This window comes from Pan troglodytes, chromosome 19 (assembly GCF_028858775.2).
Source record: "Pan troglodytes isolate AG18354 chromosome 19, NHGRI_mPanTro3-v2.0_pri, whole genome shotgun sequence".
NCBI classification, from domain to species: domain Eukaryota; kingdom Metazoa; phylum Chordata; class Mammalia; order Primates; family Hominidae; genus Pan; species Pan troglodytes.
This window is the reverse complement of record NC_072417.2, coordinates 96,653,646-96,680,562: the sequence shown is the minus strand read 5'-3', so window position 1 is coordinate 96,680,562 and position 26,917 is coordinate 96,653,646. Positions and strand designations below refer to the sequence as shown.

The window sequence follows — 26,917 nt, the reverse complement described above, 5'->3', positions numbered from 1 at the left end:
ATGACAGGTTTTCTTTGGACAAATGAGGTTACACTATTTAAAAACTTAAAAGACTAATAAGTAACACTGTTTTTGTTGAGAAACACAATTACCCATTCCTGCATTCACCCAAAGAAAATAGCAGAATATGCCATCAAGAGCTACTGAACTGGAAAAATGTCATATACATAATCAATGAAACTTCAATAAATGAGAAAATATGTCAAAAATCAAATGCTAAACAATTTTTTAAAGGTGAACATAAAGTATGATTTACTACGGGGAAAATAATGGAGGGGAAAAAGCTAAGCTTCCAAATATACAAGTGCCCAGGTGCAGTGGCTCATGCCTGTAATCCCAGCACTTTGGGAGGCTGAGGCCGGTGGATCACCTGAGATCAGGAGTTCAAGACCAGCCTGGCCAACATGATGAAACCTGTCATTACTAAAAATACAAAAATTATGTGGGTGTGGTGGCACATGCTTGTAATCCCAGCTACTCTGGAGGCCGAGACAGGAGAATCACTTGAACCCGGGAAGTGGAGGTTGTAGTGAGCCGAGATCATGCCATTGCACTCCAGCCTGGGTGACAGAGCAAGACTCTGTCTCAAAAAAAAAAAATTATATACGTGGAAAGAAAGGAAATATATTTTCCTTCAGTTATTGACATTAAGAATTATAGAAACTGTTAGAAAGAAATATTTCCCCAACAGAAATGAAGCAAATTGTCTGTAAAAAATTTAAATAAAACATAGAAAGAAACTTCACATACATTGGAGTAAATAAATTGCTCTTACATCGCTTGTTTTGAACAAAAGAAGAGAGCAGCCCAAAAGCTCCGTTGAGCTCACACTGGTTAGCCGATTACTTGGTTTAAAGCTAGGAGTCTGAAGTATTAACTGGATTGCTGTTGATGAACATGGCAGAAGGGGATTTTAGCCTTACTTTCTCATCTCCTCTCTCCTGTGTCCCTCCGCATTGCTCTTAATAAAATCCAAGCTTCCCAAGAGAAACCAATTATACAGAGCTTTTCACTTAAAAGGTGGCATTTATCTTATTACAATATTTTCACCTCTGCTCAACAAAACATCTCACTAAAATAAGACACTGCAGTAAAATAAACGTCAAATTTTTAATATCTTTTAAAAACCACCTGTTTGTGATACAGAAATTGGATTCATATCCTTGGAATTCATGTTTTCTAAAGAGACACAGGGATCTCAGTTGCTAAGTTACCTCATATGAGAATCATCCTGTGGATTGTAAATTAAATTATATTTTTGTTGAACTATGACTATGCTTGAATAGCAATGGGATCTCTTGTCATCACTTCTATCAAAGACTCTTCAGAAAAGGCCTGAAAGAAAGGTGTTGGGGCACTTTGGCCCTCCCAAATGCCAGTCATGGCTGAAGTGATTTCTTTTTTTTTTTTTTTCAGACGGAGTCTCACACTGTCGCCTGGGCTGGAGTGCAATGGCGTGATCTCAGCTCATGGCAACCTCCACCTCCCATGTTCAGGCAGTTCTCCTACCTCAGCCTCCCAAGTAGCTGTGATTACAGGTGCCCACCACCACGCTTGGCTAATTTTTTGTATTTTTAGTAGAGACGGGGGTTTCACTATGTTGGCCAGGCTGGTCTTGAACTCCTGACCTCGTGATCTGCCTGCCTCGGCCTCCCAGAGTGCTGCGATTACAGGTGTGAGCCATTGCACCCGGTTGGCTGAAGTGTTTTCTAGGCAAGTAAGAGGAGAGCGGCCCTTCCTCCAGGGCAGCCATGATGGCTGAAGTGATTTCTACAATCATGGTAGCTGCCCTGGAGGAAGGGCCACCCTCCTCCTACTCATCCCTCACAGCTACAGCTTCCAAGATGATTGACTAGAGAGGAAAAAAGCATGCACAATAAAAGTTAGCAACCCATACTATATGCCTCCAAGGCAAAGGTACAAAAAGTTTCCTTCTACCACCCATCTTCTCTTTAATCAAAGCACACACATTCGCACACCCAGCCAACAATAATCACAACTATTCATTTGTAGAATAAATTGAGAGATGTTGCAGACTTTGCAACAAGCACCAAAACATTAAGTTAAAATAGAGATCCCTGAAGGCATAGTACTAATAGTTTCAGAGCAATAATGCATATTTATCACATTTCATACATATGACTTACCTTTGCCTTGATAGAAACAAAGACTGTTTTAAATCCAACTAACAGTCTTGAATTAGAGCATGTTAACTAGTAAGCCATTCACTCACTTACAGCAAGTTGCTGGGTCTTCATCACTCTCATCGGAGCAGTCCTGCCGAGAGTCACAGACAGATTCTTTGGCGATGCACTGGCCACTAGTGCAAGGGAATTCGTCTTCAGAGCAAAGCTTTCTGGATTGGGTCTGTCCACAGGCATAGACCCAGAGGTGATCAAGGGCAATAAAACTTCTCTGGCTCTAAAGAGTCCCTTCAAAAATAATCTTTAGGAAGAAAAAGATGAATTTATGAGTTTGCAATCTCCTTAATAAGACAAAAAACTAAAGAAGGTTGATAAAGACAAAGTAGTTATTGAGAAAAAGTGTTTAAAGCAACCAAGGCAATATATAGCAAAGTTCCTGTTTGATAAGCTCAACCCATGCTCATACGACTGATGTAACAAACCTGCACGTTGTGCACATGTGCCCTAAAACTTAAAGTATTAAAAAAAAAAACTGATGGAAACATTTGCTCCACTAAAGGCTCAGAGAAACCTCCCAGGATCAGGCAAAACACAAGCATCCCACTTAACTATCAAAAATGTCCCTGACTGCAAACTTGTTACTTGGTCATCATCTTTACAGCTCTCTTTCTTTCATTTTCAAGGAAAATAAGAAGTATTGTCATTACTTATAGAACAAGAGCTGTAACTGCATCTGACTTATTTTTTAACTAGTGAAATTAGTATTTGAATACATGAAGAAAAATATCAGGCAAACGGAAACAGACACAATATAGGAATAAAAAAATGTAAGGGAATAAACATAAAACTCTATTCAACTTACATAAAAGAGTAATTTCTTTAATGAGAAAAGAAGTGTCAATTATAGTAAATAAATTTTGTTGTCACCAATTGAATTGCTAGCTTTTCTGGAGATAAGCAATATTAGCAAATGAAACAACCACACATTGCTGGTCAAGTGTAAGATAATGTCAAAGTATTAGCATTCCTTGAGTTTCTACCAAGAGCAATTATTACTTAACACCAAAAGTGCAGAAGTATAAATAGCTGACTGTATCACAGATAACTAATTATTTGCTGTCCAGAACATTAGCCATGAGCTACAGAGGACTATTTCAATTCAAATTAATGAAAATAAAATAAAATTTAGTTCCCTCAGTCATGGTAGCCAAATTTCAATTGTTCAATAGCCTCATGTGATGAGTGGCTACCATACTGGACATCAGATATAAAGCATTTCCATTAGGCAGAAAGTTCTATTAAACAGCACTAAATGTGGTTAAAATTCCAGCCAGATACTAAGAATTAAAATTGACTTCCTTCAGTTTCATCCAGCTTAAAGTTTCTGAATAGATTTTCTTTTCAAAACACGAGGGATAGGTCAGGTGCAGTGACTCACACCTGTAATCCCAGCACTTTGTGATGCCAAGGAGGTGGATCACTTGAGGTCAGGAATTCGAGACCAGCCTGGCCAATATGATAAAACCCATCTCTACTAAAAATACAAAAAATTAGCTGGGCATGGTGGCACATGCCTGTAGTCCCAGCTGCTTGGGAGGCTAACGTGAGAGAATTGCTTGAGACCAGGAGGTGGAAGCTGCAGTGAGACAAAATCGCATCACTGCACTCCAGCCGGGGTGACAGAGCAAGACTCCATTTCAAACAAACAAAATACGAGGGATATATATTTGTTTGTTCATTAATAATTACTTAAGGTCAGATTTTCAGTTTGCAAATATGTCTAATAATTTGGTTTAGAAAATAATATTAAATTTAAATCATATCCAACAATAAGAAAACTTTGTATGCTGCTACATACTTTTCCCATAATGAATATCATACATGTAAAAATTATTAATGTATAGCTGTATATTTTCATAGCAGCAAGAGATCAGAAATGCAGAAATGATATCAATTTGAGGTTCAAAAATTGATGGTTTTAAACTTAGATCTCAAAGGCCTATAATTATTGAACAGCTAATTACATTACATATCCACTTGAGAACCTGGAATAACTCTCAAATTCATTTTTTTTTCTTTAAACTTGGTTTATTTAGGGATTTTTCTTTTTTTATTTTTATTATTATTTTTTTTATTTATTTTTTTTATTATTTTTCAAATTCATTTTCTTTACATTTTACTTCATTTTATCTTTGAGTTAAAACAAAATTTAATCTTCAGTTTATAAAAAAAGAAACTTGTTTAGTACCTGAGAAGTTATAAAAACAGATATCAGCCTATGAAAATTAAATACTGTCAAAATGTTAACTCAATAGGCTGTGATAGGATGTATAAATGGAATATCACTATAAAGAAATGAAATTGGCTTCATAACCCACACATATAATCAGTATCATCATTTTATACTCACACTCCAGCATAAATAAACTTACGCATTCCGTATATCATGTTGGTGCAAAAATAATTGAGGTTTTGGCCATTAAAAGCAATGGCAAAAGCCACAATGGCAAAAGTTGCAATTACATTTGCACCAACCTAATACAACACAAAATATCAATTTAATTTTTTAAGAGACAGCATTCCTATTGAGCCTATGTATGTTTCATATGTTTCTTGGTGTACATAGAGCTTTCCATGTGTTATAAAGATATGAATTATTGCATTCAAAACATTTGCCTATACTCTACTAAGTTTCAATACCAGTTTACTATTTACCTACTTCATAATGCAATTTGTTTCCCTGGGGCAAAGCATGGTGCTGGGGAGCAAGAAAGGAAGGCTGTGCAGAATGAGGAAGCTGTGAACAAGAGTGGATACACTCTATTTCCCCCGCCATGGGAAATTTGGTCTCAGAAGGAAAAGGTACAATTTAAAAAGTAAACAATCACTCTCCCCAAATATACAAGCACGCATCCCTAACTTAAATGCTAATTTAACTTTAGCAGTGCATGATCAATTTATTGCTGCAAAGCTAAAACTTAAACCATGATAAAAAAAATACTTTTTTTTCTTTCATACCTTAAATGTCTTCAGATCTTCTGGTATTAACACATCTGCTTTCACCCATTGGCTGTGAGTTGATATGTTGTATGTCCAAAATATTTCTTCTTCCTTTGGTTTGAAGAGAAAGACATCACTCATTACCCATATTCTAATCTTCACATTTACATACATGCTCTTTTAATTACATTGTAGTAGGTATTACCTTACCTGTATGATATAAAGTACTAGGAAATCTAAAGTCTTGGTAGTCAAATTGAAAAAGCTGAATATCATTAAAAAATAAGAAAATGAAGCATGTTTATGTAGTAAAGCTGCTTTTTGTAGATAAACAGTATTAGGATGGAACAAAAATTTGGATGAAATCTTTTAAAAAAACAGTACTGCGTTTCAAAAATAAAATTCTAAATAACAGTTAATAAGATCAGCAATTTAAATGTTGATCTCAATAACATTATTACATTTTGTAATATTGCCATGATACTAGAAAAGAAAAAGATTACAGGCAAACAATATAAAGGTTAAAAATGTTGTCAGATGCATTTTCTGAACAATTTCAATTTATACTAAATATTTTTTCCTGTGGAAACATTTGGTCCAAGTTCCAAACAATACAGTTACATTCTGAAAATTATATTCTTAATTTGGTCATTCTATCAAAGGCCTATTTACATCTTTTAGAGAAATCTATGTTATGTACCTGTACAATGATCATTTTTCAGATTGCAAAATCTATGTAAAATTGTTACTACATGCTATGAGTGTAGTAACAAGCCTTTACTGCATTCAAAACATGTATTGAATGTAAGAAGCTCAATAAAAGTCTATGGTGAAACTCCATCTCTACGAAAAATACAAAAATTAGCCAGGCGTGGTGGTGGGTGCCTGTAATCCCAGCTACTCAGGAGGCTGAGGCAGGAGAATAACTTGAACCTGGGAGGCGCAGGTTGCAGTGAGCCAAGATGCCACCACTACATTCCAGCCTGGGCGACAGAGCATGAATCCATCTCAAAAAAACTAAATAAAATTTAAAAAGTCTATAAGGTACTCAAAATTTTGTCTACGGCATGTATGGCATTGGTCTTTATGATTTATGTTGATGCTTTTATGCTCTGAAATCTTATTTTTATTTACATTTTATTAGACATTCAAATTCACATTTCTTCCCAAAAATAGACCAAATTGTTCATAATGTTTACATATAGAATGCATGAATTTTTAGGTAACAATATGGTAAAAATGTGAAGATTGACATAATTATGTCTCAGGTTGAGCTCTGAGCCTGGCTCTGTCCCACTTTCTAGCATGAGATAGAAAACGGCCCTGAAAGGCAACATCTTGTTTTAATCCAAATGATAAGTGATATCAATATTTGTGTCCTCACTCAGCCTCACATATTTTATGCATGCCCAAGATTTTCTAAAAATGAATCTACTTTCAACTTAGTCCTGCACCCTCAGATGCCTACTCCAAATTTCCAAGACCTAAATATTTCAGAAGATAGTCTAAATCCATTACAATTTGCTTCATTACTTATTCATATCAACTGTGAAGATTTCCACAAGACAATGAAGCACATGGGGTGGACATATTTTCGGCTGATAGCTTTCATGGCGGATCAGGATGAACTGGAGTTATAAAAAGTTGAGACAAGCAACTAATTTTTCTTCTGCTTATTTCTTACACAACTTCAGTTATTTAGCATCAAAACACTTACACCCTACACAGATGCTTTTAGTGACACCTCTTGGCAAATTGCATTCACCACTTTCCCCCGTTTTCATTTTATGAAAATAATTTAGAGCTACCGTGCTCTTTTTTCACAGCGACTAATTGATTCCCCTCTGCTCCCCCTGAAGATGGGTGCACTTACATTTTTGAAAAGTGAGCAGTGTTCTTTCCAAACTTAAATAGTTTTTCATAAGCCAAGTTCATAGTACACAGTGAATGAGATCTATATTTTTCTATACATTTTCCAGTCTGATGGCACTAGCAATGTTTTGTAAAAAGAATTTATTCTTAGTGAAATCAGGTTTCATTTTATTTCTGTTCTTACTCTTCCACTTTCTAGTTACTTTTCACAGGTGTTAATGTAAAAAAGAAATCTCCAACTCAGCAAAGCTTTTCAAGTGATGTTCTACTTTTATCTTAAAATCAGTAAATAATTTTTTAAAAAATATATCTTTGCTCCGCCGGTCCAGGATCAATAATGCCGATTTACCTTTCAAGAAAAATATTTAACATATTTATTAACACTCTATCTCTTAGAGATGCCAGTCTATGCTTTTCTCTTCCAGTGAAGAAATCAAGGGTACCAAAGTCAATGTTGTTGAGTTTCACTACTTTTGATCACATCTAGGAATAAGACCATGTAATTTGGTAAAGAATTACAAGTAAATTTGGTTGTAAAGAAAAATTACATGTAAATTTCTTGGTAAATAATTACATGGAAACCCTACACAGAACAAAAGTGGTCTGTTGCTATGAGTATTATTTTATAGATCATGGACGCAGATCTAACCCAAGAATGGTTAGATGGTACAAACTAGAATTGCTACACACTTGAGCTGATTCTAAAGAGTGAACTCTTTATTTAACAACTTGCCTTCACCTGAGTTTTTCACTTCTCAAGTTCTAAAGCCCTCTGGAAATAAAGAAAACAACCTTCAGCATTCTTGCTAGATATTTCTTGGCTTACCTCCTCACATTTATAGAGTAATAGATGTTCGCAACATACAACAGCATTCTGTTCATGGAAAGATGTAAATCATCATTTTCATCAAGAGCTACTTTTTTAAATGATAGGTTTGTTTGGAGTCATTTTAAGTGTGTGATAAAACATTGTCTTGGGACTTAAATGTACTTTGATGCAGATTTTGCATCAGTGAGTAACATATGTATAGAGGATAGCAAATAGTGTCAGAAAAGACAGGACACCTCACAGGATACTAACAAATCAAACATCAGTCAACAATCTCTAAGATGTACATTCATTTGGTTCTGGTTAATACACTAGATCATTTCCCTATGATTAACTTCTTTTCTTATAATATGAGAGACAGAATCTTGATAACTGTATTACTGATTAATAGAGTTAATGATGTGTGGTATCTAACGTCATTTTTATATGATGTAACACTTGAAGCCAATTTGTTTTCACTCTTTTCTTGTATGGTTCTAAAGCCACCAGAAGAATGGCATGGCTCATTTTCAGTAATTCCAATCTATATACATTCATAATTACATACACACTAAATACACACATTCATAATTACATAATACATATACACATTCATAATTACATACACAGTACATACTCACATTCATAATTAAATACACAATTCCATTCTACATGCATTGAAACTTTTAAAATACATCACTCATTTTCAGAGCAGATTAAAATAATCCTCAGGATTAGACCATATTATACTACAAATTTCCACTTAAATTTAGGCTAAAAATTCATTCAATTTTAATGAAATAATTAATTATCTGTCATCTGAAAAGCATTACCATAGGCCCACATATATAATTTAACCATTTTAACTATAATTTAAACTCATCGAAATTATTCAAGAATTTCTCTACTATGCCTTTATTGAAGAAGGAGTTGGAAATTATAGAATGTTGTAGATTGCATGGAGGCTTGCTGGGATTGGTTCAAACAGCACAGGTGACAGCAACTGAAATATTGAGGCATGAATGGTGGAACATACATGGATACAGTTAAATTTTTTCTCTCTTCCTTTTTGGTAAAATTGATCCCACGTATATGGACAGTTTGTAATGCTGCAGGAAGGATAGGGAGATGTTGTCCCCTTTTCTTCCTCCCCCCACACCTTACCAAATGGAGTGAAATATATTAAATAGATTGCAGGGCAGTGACTACAAAGTACTATTGCAAAAAACACAAAAACATAACAAGTTCCAGAATGCCAGGAAAATTATATCTCATTCAATTAAAAAAGAATTTATATACATATGTATATTACTTTATATATCTATATGTGTGTATATGGATGTGTGGGGAGATATATATATATATAAAATCACATCCACATATCTACAGATATGTGATATATATATGACATCCATATTTATCTATCAATATATTTATGTCTATATTGATGTGTAGAGATATATATCTATAGATATCTCACATACATATAGATGTAATTATGTGAATCATATAAATCTGGATACATAAAATAATAAATATATTATTTGTTATATATTATATTACATATAATTATACATTATATATTATTTATTATGAATATATTTATTCATCTCCAGTTTCTGGCAGATAGTTCCCAAAAACCTGTTAATTTCCTAATCAGTAGGTATGTTAATAGAATCTTATGGGACTCATCACCAGAAAGATCAAGCTATGATTAGAAGCTTGGAACTTTCAGCCCCACCTCTTTGGGGAAGAAGAGAGGGGCTGGAGATTGAGCTAATAAATGATCATACCTATGTGACAAATCCTCTATACAAATTCCTGAAGTACAGGTTTCAGAGAGCTTCTAGATTGCTGAACGCATTTTGGTTCCTAGAGGGTGCACACCCGGGAATGCATGGAAGAGAAGCACCACCCCTCTTCCCACATACTTTGCCCTATTCATCTCTTCCATATGGTTGTTCATCTACATTTTTAATAATAAATGGGTAACATGAGTAAAGTGTTTTCCTGAATTCTGTGAGCCATCCTAGCAAATCATCAAACCTAAGAAGGGGGTCATGGGAACTCCAATTTATAGCTGGTAGGTAAGAGGCACAATAGGAAGCTTGTGATTGACATCTGAAGTGGGGGTAGTCTTGTGGGCCTGAGACCTCAACCTGTGGAATCTGTACTATCTTCACGTAGCAGTGTCAGAATTGAGGCAAATCAAAGGACACTCAGTTGGTGTCCACTAGAGAACTGAATTGCTGTGTTGGAAAAAAAAACACGCATCTGGTGTCAGAAGTGAGATATTGGGAGTGCTGAGTGCGTAAGAGTAGAAAAAGCAGGGTGTTTTCCTATACTATGGAATCAGCTGTCAGTTTGTTTTTATCTGTTATACTAATTGGAGTACTCACCCAGCTTTACACTTTAGAACTCATTGAGCATATTGGACAAGGAGAGAGAAGAAGAATGGACTCACTCTACCCAGTGTGCCATTGTTCAATATTTAATCAATAATTACCAGTCTTAAAAATTATGTCTACTGCTACCCAAACAAGTAAGTTTTAACCATTATATTTATAGTTCTAATGATATATAGATGTAATGTCCAAAACAGATCACATCAGAGCTTCAATACAAAGCTCACAATACAGAATCTCAGCTATCCCATTTTTATTAGATCTATAGTTTCTTTAATAAACTTCCATGAATTTTGAAAACTTTATGAAATAATATTGGGCAAGTTATCACATTAACTTTTGTACATGAGAGTGTCCCCTATCCTAGTTTCTTAATCATTCTTTTTAAAAGTATACCAAATAAAGTCAAGTTAAAGAATAAAAGCCTATGCACAACTGAGAAATCGAAACACAAGTTGCCAAGAGTTAGAAACTTCATTGATTCAATGAATTTGAAATAAATGCAACTTTCTTCTTACCTTATTATTATACAGTCTTACTCTCAGGACACTGCTTTCCATTGCATAAAAGAATTGAAGATGACAGCTCTTGCCCAGGCAATGACACACAGAGCTATTTAGGTAAGCCCTGCTGTCTAAATGGTTAAGAGTGAAAGCATGCTTAGCGCCTACCCATACATAATAACCTGAAAGATAAAAGAAAAAAGAAGCAATTTAGGAAAACATTAGCTTCTTTCTGTCTGACTAAAACTATCTCATTTCTGAAGTTTTCAAAACCAGACTTAAAACACAAATATTTTACTTAAAAGGATAGAGTGTCTTCAAATGATTACATCAACTACAAATAACAGGTTTTCATTTTTATATATCATTTCCAATATGTAGAGAAATCTCCTAATTTCTATAATCAAAATTTGATAACACCCTTTTGTAAAAGTTCAAGATTCCTGTAAAAGAAACCTACATATACAAATTGCTATACCACCAAATTATTGTCATTTTCTTTTAAATATCACAATTCAATCCTTTTTTAATCAAGAATTTCTCTTCATCCTTCCCAGAATTCTTGCCCCTCTGGATGATTTTTTGATTTACTTTTTGTAGAAAATCCTTTATAGTTTTAGGAAATACAACTTAAAATGTCTTCTTTCTTACCAAGCCACATAGAGGTATGAGATATCTACAGTCCTTTTAAACGTCACCTATGGATTTTGTTTTACATAAAGATATTGTATATAAATTTTCCCCCATCTGATATTTAAAACCAGTTGGAGCTGTTCTTGAACTTAATAACAAGGACAACACAGATTTATAAAGAGATTTCTATAATTTTACAACTTCATTTTCAAAAATAAAGTCTGAAATGCTTCTTCATGCTACTGAAACTGCTGCACGTCTCTGACATTTATTTAAAAAGAAGTCTCTAAGGAAACCCAAATACAACAAGAAAGACAAAAACAAGAACATGAGACCAAATTTTAGCCTCACATATTTACAGCTACAGCAAATACTAAGCATAATATGATCCTTAACTGGATAAACGTAATGTAAAAGCTTACACTATTTACATTAATGTCTTTTGCACAGTAAATCATGTCTGACTTTCAACAAAAAATTACAAGGCACCTGCAAGGCAAAAAGCAGTTTGAAAAGAGTAATTCTAAAAAGTAAAGTCTATTAATCTTTTTAAAAATAGTCTGTACACTATTCACAATAGCAAAGACATGGAATCAACCCAAATGCCCATCAATGATAGACCGGATAAAGGAAATGTGGTACATATACACCATGGAATACTATGCATCCATAAAAAGGAATGAGATCATGTCCTTTGCAGGAGCATGGATGGGGCTGGAAGCCATTATCCTGAGCAAACTAATGCTGGAACAGAAAGCCAAGCACCACATGTTCTCACTTATATGTGGGAGCTGAACAACTTGAACACAGACACAGGGAAGGGGAACAACACACACTGGGGCCTGTTGAGGGGTGAGGGGAGGGAGATCATTGGGATAAATAGCTAATGCACGCTGGTCTTAATACCTAGGTAATGGGTTGACAGGTGCAGCCAACCACCACAGCACATGTTTACTTATGTAACAAACCTGCACATCCTGCACACGTAGCCTGGAACTTAAATAAAATAAATAACCATAATAATAATATTACTGCTACCCCCAAAAAATAAAAAAATACAAAATAATAATCTGCACAGTAAAATATATAAATATAATGCTAAAGACAGCAAAAACGAATTACATTTATAAATTGTACAAAAAAGAAATTAAATTTCATGCAATTCTAATACATTCTATTAAAAACATATTAAGATACACTAGGAAATAAATAAGAAAATATTAGCAAGTATACACTTAAAACAAAAATAAATTAAGACTTTAAATTAAATGCCCAATAGGCAGAATATAACCTAGACTGGCCATAGTGTCAAAGAGAAAATTCATGTACCAGAAGCCCTGAAATGTAACTCAAAATAGAGTACATTATATAGAAAATAAAAAGGAGGAGTCAGGTTATGGAGTGTGAACATTAGTTGGGTTTAATAGAAACTCAAGATGAAAAGATTAGAGGGAGTAAGAGAGAATTACTTGAATAGAATAACATAATTTCTGCAAGTGATGATATATGTGCATTCTGAGCATTAAAAATTAAATATATACTCATTCCTGCACTCATCATACTGAAATTTTCAAATAACAAAGATAAAGAAACATTTTTAAAATCTGCATTAAACTAAAAACCATTACATGCACTCGGACTTCTCCGTCACTACAGCACATATCAGGAGCTAAAGAGGGAAAATCACCCTGTACTTAGAAATTAAAAAAAAAATTCTAAAATTGTATGACCAGATAAATTATTATTTCGAAGTGAGAACAATTTTAAAACATTTTAAGTTTACAGGTACTATGGGAGCTCATCACCACAGATCTTTTCTAAATAAAAGAAAAATTGATTAAAGAGTCAACCTTTGCAAGGGGATAAGGGAACCAAGAAGGAAAGCATAAAATCTAAAAAACAATGGTGAGTAAGAAAAATAATGAAATATATAAACTTACTAATTACAAGTATCATAACAAGATATTGACTTTAAAACTCTTTAAAATGTTAAACTGTAACTCAGGACCAAAAAATAATTAAATGATAGTTTGGTCTTTCTCATGTTAAAGAAGGCAGAAATACTAGAGCACTTTAGGTTTTGTTAAAGAAATTTCATATAAAGAATATACCCTAAAAATTAAGAATAGTCATAACCATAAGATATACAAATTAAAGCTTCCAGATCAGTGAAAAAAATAAAAATAAAAATGTAACAATACCCACCCCTCCAAGAAAAGGAAGAAAGAAAAAAAAGCAAAAAGAATAAAAGTAAACAGAAAATACAAATTAATATGTTAGCAAGAGGAAGAAACTCATTGACAACAGAGCAGTGTTGAAAGAAAGAGAGAAAGAAAGAAAGAAGGAAGGAAGGAAGCATGGATGGAAGGAAGGAAGGAAGGAAAAAAAGAAAGAAAGAAAGAAAGAAAGAAAGAAAGAAAGAAAGAAAGAAAGAAAGAAAGAAAGAAAGAGAGAAAGAAAGAGCTGGCTGACTTGGCTGGGCATGATGGCTCACACCTGTAATCTCAGCACTTCAGGAGGCTAAGGTGGGTGGATCACTTGAGGTCAGGAGTTTGATACCAGTCTGGCCAACATGGTGAATTCCTGTCTCTACTAAAAATTCAAAAATTAGCCAGGCATGGTAGCACGTGCCTGTAGTTCCAGCTACTTGGGAGGCTGAGACAGGAGAATCACTTGAACCCAGGAGGCGGGGGTTGCAGTGAGCCAAGATCTCACCACTGCATTCCAGCCTGGGTGACAGAGTGAGACTCTGTCTCAAAAAAAAAAAAAAAAGCCTTTTAATACTTTTTGTTCACACGATAATAAATCCTGAAGGAAATAATAAAACTTAAAAAATATTGTTAACCTAGTATAATTCTTGTTTTACACTGTTGGAAACATAATTGTTATTTTCACCTTCAGCTCCTATGGCAGAATGTATTTTCAATAAAATATACTCAGTATATTCACCAAGGCCTCCTATGTAATGTCTTATAACTAGTCACCATAAAGCAGAATTCTGAAAGTAATACATAAAAGATATTATTTTTTTTTCTACCTTCATCATCACCTCCTTGATCCTGCTGAGGTGTGGATTCAAATGCAGGGATCTCTCTCGCTTTTGTGCGCATCCAGGAAATTTGGCCAGCAGATGCTTCTGACGTCCACTCACACATGTCAAATTCAAACCCACAGGCCTGACACACTAAACGGGAGAAAAAGATCTTGGTGGACTATTAGTCTGCTAGAGTGGCTGCTTAACCAAGTTATGTGTTGTAATCAACCAAAAGGCTTATATACACGCATACACATCAGCACACACTCATTTATATCTGGAAGTTGGGATTCAATAAGCCTTAGAGTGTCCCAGCAACTCCATTTTGCAAAAATTTCTCAGTTGATCCACATGTACAATATCCTCTTAAATGTGACCCATTGCCGTAAAAAAAGGAGATTCCTAGTTTTTGTTGTATGTGTCACCACTTCAGTCACAATATGTTTTAATTTTTTTAAGAGACAGGGTCTTGTTCTGCCACCCAGGCCAAATGCAGTGTTGCAATCATAGCCCACTGTAGCCTCAAACTCCTGGGCTCAAGCAATCTTCCAGCCTCAGCCTCCCAAGTAGCTAGGACCACAGGTGCATGCCACCATGCTCAGGTAATTCTTTTTTTTTTTTTTTCTTTTGGTAGAGATGACATCTTGCTATATTGCCCAGGCTAATTTTGAGCTCTTGGCCTCAAGCAATCCTCTCATCCCGGCCTCCCAAAGTGCTGGGATTGCAGGCATGAGCCACCATACCCAGTCAACAATTTTTAAAATGGCTTTATATTTTACCTTACCTACTTTATGGGATTAGATTAGTTAGTTTAAATTATTTACTATTCATAATCACACTGAAATTTTATAGAAGAAACATTGCATATCATTCCACAATGGCTTTAGTTTGTTTCACAAAATGACATCGCCTTAAATTGATGTATTTAGTATAAACCACCACAGCCTCCCAATAACACTCCAGCTAAAACTAGGACATTAATGGCAACAAAGGTTGGCGTGTGCACTTTCCTGTGAGTGGTCTCTGAGTCTCACATATTGCATATATACCAGAAAAGTGAATATCTCAATTTAACACTTACATCTCAACTCTTCATCTGTAGCATCAAATCTGCAGAGATCTGTATCTGGATGACATAGCTCCCGCTCAGCATTCAATGCTTCTTGACACAGTAAAATTCCATCTGTTAAATTTAAAGATTGGCAAGAAGTGAAATGCAGGTGCAACTGGAAAGACTCATGTATTTTACTTTAATGTTAATATTCATTCTACAAAGCACTCTGTAACCAATTTCTCTTTATGGTATCATCACCCTTTAGGTAACCCTATCTCTCTCTCTCTCTCTCTCTCTCTCTCTCTCACACACACACACACACACACACACACACACCACTCAAATAGAGACAGAGAAAAACAGAACAAAACAACTATGCCAATGTTTCAGAATTTTAATCATATCTCCATAATGACAGGCAAGCCCCAAAGCCAATCCTTCATAGGAGTAAAAAAATTGCCCTAATGTTGGAACTCAGAGTCTACTATTTGAAGGACAGTTGTACATGTGTCCAATACAAGATATGGTGCCCCTTAAACATGGAAGGTGGATCTTCCCTGGAACTGCTTTCTCTGAAGCCTTCCCAAATTGTGCCTGTTGGCCGGCCATGGTGGCTCACACCTGTAATCCCAGGCATGGGCTGGCCTTTGGGAGGCCAAGGAGGGTGGATCACCTGAGGTCAGGAGTTCAAGATGAGCCTGGCCAACATGGTGAAGCCCCGTCTCTATTAAAAATACAAAAATTATCTGGGCGTGGTGGCATGCATCCATAATCCCAGCTACTAGGGAGGCTGAGGCAGGAGAATTGCTTGAACCCAGGAGGTGGAGGTTGCAGTGAGCAAAGGTCACGCCACTTCACTCCACCCTGGGTGACAGAGCGAGACTCCATCTCAAAAAAAAAAAAATTGTGCCTGTGTTTTTGTTTTCTTTTCCCCAAGCCCCCCAATATAAGACTTGAAGGTAGACTAGGAGTCCTTTCTGCCCATACCACTTGCAGACAATTCTCCCTCTGACCTTCCTAAATACCCAAGCTTTGACTCTCATGTCAAATGGCACCCCTCACTGTTCCAGCTTGTTACAATCACCTACAGACACTGTAGGTGAGCCCTGAGGATGCCCTGTCCCTCAACCCCTGAAGATTCTAGCTCTGAGCTCACTGTCATTCTCTGTCATGTAAATATTCACTTTTATTTGCTTCTCAGTTTCTTGATCTCTTCTTATTGATGACTTTGAAGGAGAACTTTGATGAAAAACAACCTTTGCCATCACTCTTCAAAAGAAGTATTACCATTACTAATGATGATAACGTTTCCTTGTCTTCATTTCAAGTGGTCCACTCACCAACCATCATCCCTATCTGTCCAGCTCACTTCTTTTCATATCTCTACTCTAACAATATTTCAGCTGCGCCAGCTTCTACAAGCCCAGGATCCTAAATTATTTTCAGTTATTTCCCTCACCTACCTTGTCTTCATTTCCTTCATTAGAGATGTCAGAAAAGCAATCACTCCCTGGCCATGCTCGTACTTCTCCATACTCTCATGGCAAAAACTCTAGAAAATAAATCCCTTCACTTACTCAAGCCTGTATCTGTGCAGCTGAATGAGTGAAGAAATCATGCAGATTTCACTTTGTCCACAATCATGCAGACTGAAATGACTTCGTATTCATGACTACTCACTCCATTGGCATCAGGCTGACCCTCATTCTTTCCTTTTCCGCATTCCTAGACAACTATTCAAAGCTTTGTATTCCCTCTTTTAACTTCCAGCTCTTCCTTCCCTATTGTCATTCTCAGCTCACCACCTTGCTTCACATTTCATTGGGAAAATGAGAGAAATCAGAAGAAAACTTTACAAGTCGCATCATCAATCTCACTGGCCAGCTGTCCACACGCTTTGCCCCCTGTAGGAGCGGGTCAACTCTCCATGCCCTTCTCTGGATGACGTCTTCCATTTAGACAGAAATTTCATCTCTGCTCGGCTATTTAAGGAATCATGCTGCCAATTCCCTCTCCTCTCATTTACAACGATGTGTTCTCTTTCTCTACAAGATCATTTCCTTCAGGACCTAAATGGCCAAAACTTCATCCATCTTAGAAAAACATTCTCCTGATCCGACAACCTTCTCCAACTAACTTCTCAAAGTTCTGCCTATTCTCACACTGACTCAAACACCAGTTCTTTCCCCTCCTATTCTCTCTTGAATCTATGTCAATAACAGTTTTTTTAATTGAGATAAACTTCACAAAACATATCATTAACCATTTCCATTTTACCTATTTTAAAGTGTACAAGTAGGCTGGGCACAGTGGCTCACAACTGTAACCCCAGCACTTGGGAGGCCGAGGCAGGTGGATCACTTGAGTTCAGGAGTTCGAGACCAGCCTGGCCATCATGGTGAAACCCCATCTCTACTAAAAATACAAAAATTAGTAAGGCATGGTGGCACACGCGTGTAATCCCAGCTAGGAAATCTGAGGCAGGAGAAATGCTTGAACCCAGGAGGCGGAGATTGCAGTGAGCCGAGATCGCACCACTGCACTTTAGCCTGGGCAACAGAGTGAGAGTCCAACTCAAAAAAAAAAAAAAAAAAAAGGCCGGGCACAGTGGCTCATGCCTGTAATCCCAGCATTTTGGGAGGCTGAGGCAGATGGATCACCTGAGGTCAGGAGTTCAAGATCAGCCTGGCCAACATGGCGAAACTCCGTCTCTACTAAAAATACAAAAATTAGCCAGGTGTGGTGTTGCATGCCTGTAGTCCCAGCTACTCAGGAGGCTGAGACAGGAGAATCAATTGAACCCGGGAGGCAGGGTTGCAGTGAACTGAGATCGTGCCACTGCACTCCAGCTTGGGCAACAAGAGCGAAACTCTGCTTCAACAACTACAACAAAAAAGTGTACAAGTCAGTGGCTTTTATTAAATTTGAAATGTTGTGCAATCATCAAACTACCTAATTCCAAGACATTTTCTTCACTTGTACCCATCAGTCACTTCACCATTCTCTCTTCTCCCCCCTACCCTGGCAGCCACTACATCTGCTTTCTATCTCTATGGATTTGCCGACTCTGCTATTTCACATAAATGGAATCATGCAGGCTGTAGCCTTTGTGCTTGGTTCCTTTCACTCAGCAAAATGTTTTTGAGGTTCATCCATGTTGTAGCATGGATCAGTATTTTATTCCTTATTTGTTTGTTTGTTTTTTCATCACCTTTACCACTCCCCTGAAACTGCATATATCAAGATTGACCTCTATATTGCTAAATCTCATATTTAATTTTTTTCATCAACATATTTGACATATCAGTAATATTGGACAGAGCTGATCCCTCCCTTTTTCTTGAAATATTTTCTTCACCAGGCTTTTGCATAAAACTCTTTTCTGGTTTTCTGATTGTGTTACCACCTATTTTTTTTCTCAGTCTCTCTTGTGGTTTTCCCTCATCTGCTCAACATGAGACTGCCTGGAAGCTCAGTCCCTCCATCTCTTCTCCTCTCTACACACCCACAACCTTGTTAATATCACCTAGTAACATGCTATGAAACCCTTTCCTAAATGCTGGGGACTCATAAAATTATACCTCAGGCCCAAAATTTTTGTGGACTCCAACTCTACACTCCAGTAGTATCCTGATACTGACTTAAGCCTCTTCCCTCGGGTCACAGAAATAGGTCTAAATCTTGAAACCACCTTTGCAAAAGTATGACTGAGACAGTGAAAGAGATCTAATTTAATCGACTCCATCTTGTTTCTAACTTCCAAGCTGTCCTTGCTCATTCCTGGGTGGAGACTGGACTAACTTTGGGAGGAACTTAGTTTATAGTTTAAACAAGGATGGTAACAGCCCTTTCCCAAAGCAGACCTCTTTCTTGTCTGGGGACTAGATTGCCTTTGTAGGACTAACATTAGCCACAAGAATAGAAATTATAGTTTAGGAGTCATGCAGCTGGAGGCTACAAGATTCTGACCCTCCCTAAACTGCTTCTAAGATCAGTGCTTGACATATTTCACAGAACCTGCACTTGATGGATCAACTGGCACCATCCAGGTCAATAAATTGGCTCATCTGATCTTGTGGCCTCAACCCAGGAACCGACTGAGCACAAGAAGACAGCTCCGACTTCCTATGATTTCATCTCTGACCAGTCAGCACTCCTGGCTCACTGGCTTCCCCCCACCCACCAAGTTATCCTTAAAAACTCTGATCCCTGAATGCTCAGCGAGACTGATTTGCGTGATAATATAACTCCAGTCTCCCACATAGCCGGCTCTGGATGAATTACTCTTTCTCTATTGCAATTCCCATCTTGATGAATTGGCTCTGCCCAGGCAGCTGGCAAGGTGAACCCCTTGGGCGGTTACTATCTCAATAAACTTCTGATTTTTCTCAACGTAAACTTTCTCTTCCCACAGCCTTTCTTATCCCAGTTAATGAAACTCCATCCTTCTAGTTAAGGTGAGAAATTTGGGGTCTTCCAAGACTCATCTCTTTCTCTCTCTCTCACCAAACATGCAATCCATCAGCAAATTTCTGCATTATCAATAAAACACATCCAGAATCCAACTACATATTACGACCTCCACTACTACTGCCAACTCTGGCTCAGGAAACATCATCTCTTTCCTGATCATCTTAGTAACTTCTTAATTTGTCTTTCTGTCCTTGTCCCTGCTCCACTATAATCTTGAGGGTCAGATCATGTCTCCTCTGCTTAAAGCCCTTCCATGGGTTTTCATCCTACATGGAGTAAACATCAATGCCTTACTATGACCTTCCTCATATAAACCAAAGCCTCTTTCCTCAAGGCCTCTGCATTTATAGCTGGATATATAAATAAAAAAATTAAATCCTAAGCCCCCAACCATCTGAATGGACTCCTCCTCTCATCTACAGACATTCCGAAGTTAACCTGTAAAACTAGTTCAGGCCATGATGGGAAAGTGAAGCCAGACATGCCTCATTATACCCTCCTCCCTTTTGTAATTACTGGTAGAACAAACTAAGTATGATAAGAAACATCTACAGTCTATTTTCTCTGAAGCTTGCTATCTGGAGGCTTCATCTACATGGTAAAACCTTGGTCTCTACGAGCTCTTATTGTAACCTAGACATTACTTTCTATTGATTCCAGGTCTTCAGATAATAACTCAACCAATGGTCAACCAGAACATCTATGAATCTACCTATGACCTGGAAGCCCCCTCTTCCAGTTGTTCTGCCTTTCTAAACTCAACCAATGTACATCTTGCATTCATTGATTGATATTTTATGTCTCCACAAATTGTGTAAAACCAACTTGTAGCCCAACTACCTTGGGCACCTGTTCTCAGGATCTCCTGAGGACTGTGTCATGAGCCATTGATCACTCATGTTTGGCTCAGAATAAATCTCTTTTAATATTTTACAGAGCTTGACTCTTTTTGTCAACATATGTAATATTCACATGGCTTATTTCCTCTATTGTTTGGCTATTTTTCTCAGATTATATGTTTTAATGTGACCATACTGACTATTTAAACATCACCATCTCATCCTCATTTCTAGAACTTCTTATCACAGTTTTTTTGTTTTACTGTTCTCCATAGCAAATATCACCACTTGACATAAACTATGTTTTTTATTTATTTGCTTAGTATCATTTTTCTCCCTGACTAAATTGTAAGCTTGGTGAACGCAATGATTACTATTTGCTTTTTCACTGCTATCACACGACTATCTAAAAAACTTATTGGCATAATAGGTGCTCAATGTATACTTGTTTGATAAATGAATAAATGGCCTAAGAACAACCTGACGAAAAATTTTAAAACATTGTAGACTCAATATACATCATGTTCACTTTTATTTGTGATAAAACTGAAGCAATTGGTTATGGAAATGATTTATGAATGCATCCACAATCTGGTTTCTCATAATGGGAGTTTACAAATGATGAATATGCAAATCCTCTTGAATGTAAGATGCACTGAAAACAAAGCTGCATATGCAATTAAGGGAATGTTGGCAATAAATGAAGCTAAGATTGCACAATAACGATTACCATGAAACAATTAAAACTGTAATTTTTGTAGATTCATATAATAGCTACAAATCTTCTGTCCCTAGAGCTACATAAGTAAATATTTGCCATAGTTCAGTTAAATGTTGCATATTATCTCTAATTCATCACTATTTACACAAGACAAAAAAAAACCCAGAAGCACTATAAACAAAAATAGCAAAACAGTTGAGTACAAATTGCATGGAATTAAAAACGTAGCTTTTGTCAAATGTATTACATTTCTTTCACCAGTGTCTACCACTTTAACTACCTTTGGCCTGAAAACTGGAATTTACAACCATAAAACCAGTGGTATATGAGTAAGTATTTTGGCCTGGTATGCATAAATTGTCAATTAATAAATCTGGACAGCTATTTTTATTTTAGTGCATTCAATCCCAGAGCTCAAAGTTATTAAAGATGTCAGTTATTTATACTCATATTAATTCTCCCTTCTTCCCTCTCTCCTCTCACTCTTTCTTTCTTTCTTTCTTTTTTTTTTTTTTGAGACAGAGTCTCACTCTGTTGCCCAGGCTGGAGTGCAGTGGCACAATCTCGGCTCACTGCAACCTCTGCCTCTCAGGTTCAAGCGATTCTCCTGCCTCAGCCTCCCCAGTAGCTGGGACTACAGGGGCCCACGACCACGCCTGGCTAATTTTTGTATTTTTAGTAGAGATAGGGTTTTGTCATGTTGGCCAGGTTGAGGCTGGTCTCGAACTCCTGACCTCAGGTGATCTGCCCACCTCAGCCTCCCAAAGTGCTGAGATTACAGGTGTGAGCCACTGTGCCCAACTCTCTTTCTCTTATTCTTACATTGTACCACAATCTGGCAGTACAATATTATTTTAGGGGTTTTCAAATCCTCCATCAATGATACATGATTAGTGGAATAAGGCTTTGCCAACCATTTCAAGGTGTCTGTACCACTGAAGTCACATGTCTAGGGCCTGCCATCCTTCCAATCTTATCTTGCACAAACAGATTAAATGAAATTGTCCAGACTCTCTCAGAGGGTAGAAAATGAAGTCCAAGTCTCAAGGCCATTGTGGTAAAAGTTATAATTGACACCCAGTTTTTACTCCAGAGGTTTTAGACAATGTGTCAGTTATCCTTATTTGTAGTGGATCTCAAGGAAGGAACAGTTACTGTCTCTTAAAAGAGAACTGGAAGCTACTAAAATAAAAAAGGTCCTTAGTTATTTAACTGGATAATATATATGCATCATTCAGATTCTAATAAAGGGATGATTGGTATATTTGAGGGCTTTACAAATGAGACTTAGGCAAAGTCCTGAAAAACCAATCTAAAAATATTCACAGAATATTCAAAATATTCTGATTGTGAGCCACAGCATGAAATCGTTATACAAAATTATAATCAGCTGTTTCTTTAAGAATCAGTGTTATTCAAGAATCAGTGATTAAACATGTTCTTATTTAATCACAATAGCAAGGCTTGATTTTTTTTTCATACTAGCTACTTTGGTAAAATCTAAAGTGATCCTCTTTTCAATAAATGTACAATAAAATTTCATATCTTGGAAGGGGCAGAGGTTAGAACGGTATTGTTTGAAAATCTGGAAATAGGCTAAACAATTTCTTTCATATTAAAAATTAGTTTTATTGTCCAATTTGCAAAGTGTTCAGAAACTGTGAACATACCTAATACTAAGCAGTTTTATAAATAAAATAGCTTATATGTATTTTTTTCTTTTTTCTTTTGTTTGAGATGGGATCTCACCCTGTCACCCAGGCTGGAGTGCAGTGCCGTGATCTCAGCTCACTGCAACCTCTGCCTCCTGGGTTCAAGCGATTCTCCCATCTCAGCCTCCCCAGTAGCTGGGATTACAGGTATGTGCCACCACACCTGGCTAATTTTTATATTTTTAGTAGATACAGGGTTTCACCATGTTGCCCGGGTTGGTCTCGAACTCCTGACTTCATGATATATTTTTAGAGTAAAGAGAAATATATATGGTAAAATAATAGTTTCATTTTCATAAATAACAGTATAATAAATAAGACATATATTATAAACTTCCTCATCTCAGAATTTTTCAACTTTAAAAGTTGGTCATTTCATTTTCAAATTTATTTATAAATTTACATATGGTAAAGTTCCTATTTTCCAGTATTCAGCTCTATGAGTTGTTTTTTACTTTTAAAAAAAAGCTTTTATTTTAACTTCGGGGTACATATGTGGGTTTGTTATATAGGTAAATTCGTGTCATGGGGGTCTGTTATACAGATTATTTGGTCACCCAGAGTATAGACCTCCTCTTGGGTGTCTCTAGACACCTCCTCTCCAAGAAGAGGGAGCACGTGGGAAAGTCCCAGCGTCAGTCAGGAGGCAGAGGAAGAGGAGTGAAATGTGGGTAAGAAACTTTCTTCTGGTTTCTAGGAGAAGAAGCAGGGGAGGCAGGGTAAGCAAGCCTAGGACTGGCTAGTTTTAATGATGTCAGCAGGCCCTAGAACATAGAAGCTGTTTCTAGTTGTCTGGAACTTGGTTATTATGGGCTAAATCATGCCTCCCAAAATTCCTATGTTGAAGTGTTAACCCAAAGTACTACTGAAAGTGACTGTATTGGAAATACAGCCTTTATAGAGCTAACTAAGGTAAAATGAGGTAACCAGGGTGGCCCTAATCCAATATGGCTGGTGTACTTAAACTAGAGTTTAGGTCATAGTCAGGTATAGAATAACCATGTGAAGACACAGGGAGAAAACAGCCATCTATAAGCCAAGAATAAAGGACACAAAACTCAATCAATCCTGCTGACATTTTGAACTTGGATGTCTGGCCTCAATAATCAAGAAAAAATAAATTTCTATTGTTTGAGTAACACAGTCTGAGGTACTTTGTTATGGCAGCCATAATAGACTAATATACTAGCCCTGGGGTGTGTAGGGCAGGTGCATAGTGGCCCACGTATGTGAAAAGAAGTCTTTTTAGGAAATCTAAATATCATTTTTTTTCCAGGACAGAGTCTTTTTTTGTCACCCAGGCTGGAGTGCAGTGGTGCCATCTCAGCTCACTGCAACCTCCACCTCCCAGGTTCAACCCTCTGGAGTAGCTGGGATTACAGCGGCACGCCATCATGCCCAGTTAATTTTTGTATTTTTAGTAGAGATGGGGTTTCACCATGTTGGCCAGGCTGGTCTTGAACTCCTGACCTCAAGTGATCTGTCCACCTCAGCCTCCTAAACAATCATTTCTATAAATCAAAAAGACTTACCACAAGACGGCTATGTTACAACTTAAGTCCACTCATTTTCTTTAAGTCCACTCATTTCTAAATACAATATTTCTGTTATAATATGGCAAAAGTACCTGTATGTCTATTAAAATATGGGAAATGCTTGGCCCAGATTAATTCTTCTTCAATAAAGCCTCATTATATACTTTGAGGACTTAGCTTCATTTTTCACACTAAAACAAAAACCTAGAAATAATATAATATTCTTAGCACAAATGTAAGTACTGTTAAAAACATCTTCCCTTGATATTTTATTTAAATCTGCTTTTTTATGGAATAGAGCATATGTATCTCACAAGGAAGAAGAAAAAATCCAAAATCTCAAATATTTGGCATTTGAATAACTGCACATGTTCTTTGTTCAATCATTTGGTCAATCTATATTTATGAAGTGCTTGTTCTGTTCTAGGGTCCACAAATGAATTAGACAGGGTAGGAACTATGCCTCAAGGCACTTAGAATTTAGTCATGGAGATAAATCAATACACGTGTGTCTGTGTGTGTGTGTCTGTGTGTGTGTGTGTGTGTGTGTGTGTAGGGGGTGGTAGTGGCAATGTGGAGGGATAGTCTATAAGGGAAAATTCCCTGCACAAGAAACCTCAACTCACAAGAAACTTTTGCTCAGAAACCTGAGCATAAATGGTGGAAGGACATATCAAAAACAAAGAAAAGAAAGAAAGAAAGAAAGAAAGAAAGAAAGAAAGAAAGAAAGAAAGAAAGAAAGAAAGAAAGAAAAGGAAGGAACAAAGAAGGCAGAAGGGAGAAGAAGGAAGAAAAAGGAAAGGAGAGGAAGAAGGCAAGGGAGGTGGAGGAAGGAGGGAGGAGAAATGTAGGAGGAGGACAGAGGGGAGAGGAATGGGGAGAAAAGAGGGAAGAGAAGGTGGGGAGGATAGGGAGAGGATGAAGGAGAGGAAAAATGAGAAGAAGAAGAAAAAGAAAAGTCATGGAATGAGGCTTTCGGGCAGAGGAAAAGAGGTTTGCATAATACCCAAGAATTAGAGGACACTGTGTTGCTGAACTCACAAGTAATTTGTTTTGACCAGAGTATGGGATTCTTGGGGGAAATGTGAAGGAGGACATTGGACTACTGAAAAAGAGCAGTATCGTGAGGAGCTAATATCATGATAAAATATTTGAATTCTGTCCTGGAGTCAGTAAGACTTATTGATGGATCTATGAGAAGTGGATACCTGGCCATAGGTGTCTGTTATAAAGTATAATCTGTTGGAAGTAGATTGTTGAGTAGAATACATTAAAATTGGAAGAAAAAAAATATCCCATAGGGGGAAAAAATGTGGGCTGGAACAAAGTCAGGGTTGGATAAATAGTAGTAATAAATAAGAGGAGAAAATTTAAGAAATAAGGTAGGACATTCCCTCCATAATATTTTTTAGCCAAATTGATATAAAGGTGAAAAAAAGAGAAGAATATGTAAAAATTACTCTTAACTTTTGGAGTGAGAAAAAACAACTGCCAATGACTAAAACAGGGAATGAACGAGAGGGAACAGATTTTGAAAGAAAGTTGGAGTTTACTTCTAAACATTGTTGATTTCCAGCTTCTGTAGCAAATATATTTGCTTATTCCACTCATAAATCTGTTCTCCTTACTTACCTCTATTCCAAAGGCTAAAAGCTAAATATTCAGTTTTGTTAGCCTGCCTAGCAAATAAAGTTACCCAGATAAAATAGTCAAGCCAATGATATGGCCAAAAACATTGCCCCTTCTTATTTTGACCTTCTTCCTGCCCAAAATAAACGTGGAAATATCTACACCGCTGTCTGTATAAACCTGGAAATATCTACACCGCTGTCTGTATAAACGTGGAAATATCTACACCGCTATCTGTATAAACGTGGAAATATCTACACTGCTGTCTCTATAAACGTGGAAATATCTACACCGCTATCTGTATAAACGTGGAAATATCTACACCGCTGTCTGTATAAATGTGGAAATATCTACACCGCTGTCTGTATAAACGTGTAAATATCTACAACGCTGTCTGTATAAACGTGGAAATATCTACACCGCTGTCTGTATAAACGTGGAAATATCTACACCGCTGACTGTATAAACGTGGAAATATCTACACCGCTCTGTATAAACGTGGAAATATTTACACCGCTGTCTCTATAAACGTGGAAATATCTACACCACTATCTC

At 36.7% G+C, this 26,917-nt stretch overlaps 1 protein-coding gene across 1 annotated transcript in view; it reads right to left on the bottom strand.

The window, feature by feature from the left end:
• LOC112207721 (MAM and LDL-receptor class A domain-containing protein 2-like) overlaps nt 1-26,917 on the bottom strand; it is an 85,254-nt gene that overhangs the window by 44,185 nt on the left and 14,152 nt on the right. Inside the window, exons 4-8 of the mRNA XM_063800078.1 lie at nt 15,481-15,582; nt 14,403-14,549; nt 10,748-10,914; nt 5,163-5,255; nt 2,238-2,445 (exon numbers count right to left, since the gene is read on the bottom strand). Coding sequence (XP_063656148.1) covers nt 2,238-2,381 — 144 coding nt within the window. The 5' untranslated portion in view covers nt 2,382-2,445; nt 5,163-5,255; nt 10,748-10,914; nt 14,403-14,549; nt 15,481-15,582. The remainder of the gene's footprint in view (nt 1-2,237; nt 2,446-5,162; nt 5,256-10,747; nt 10,915-14,402; nt 14,550-15,480; nt 15,583-26,917) is intronic.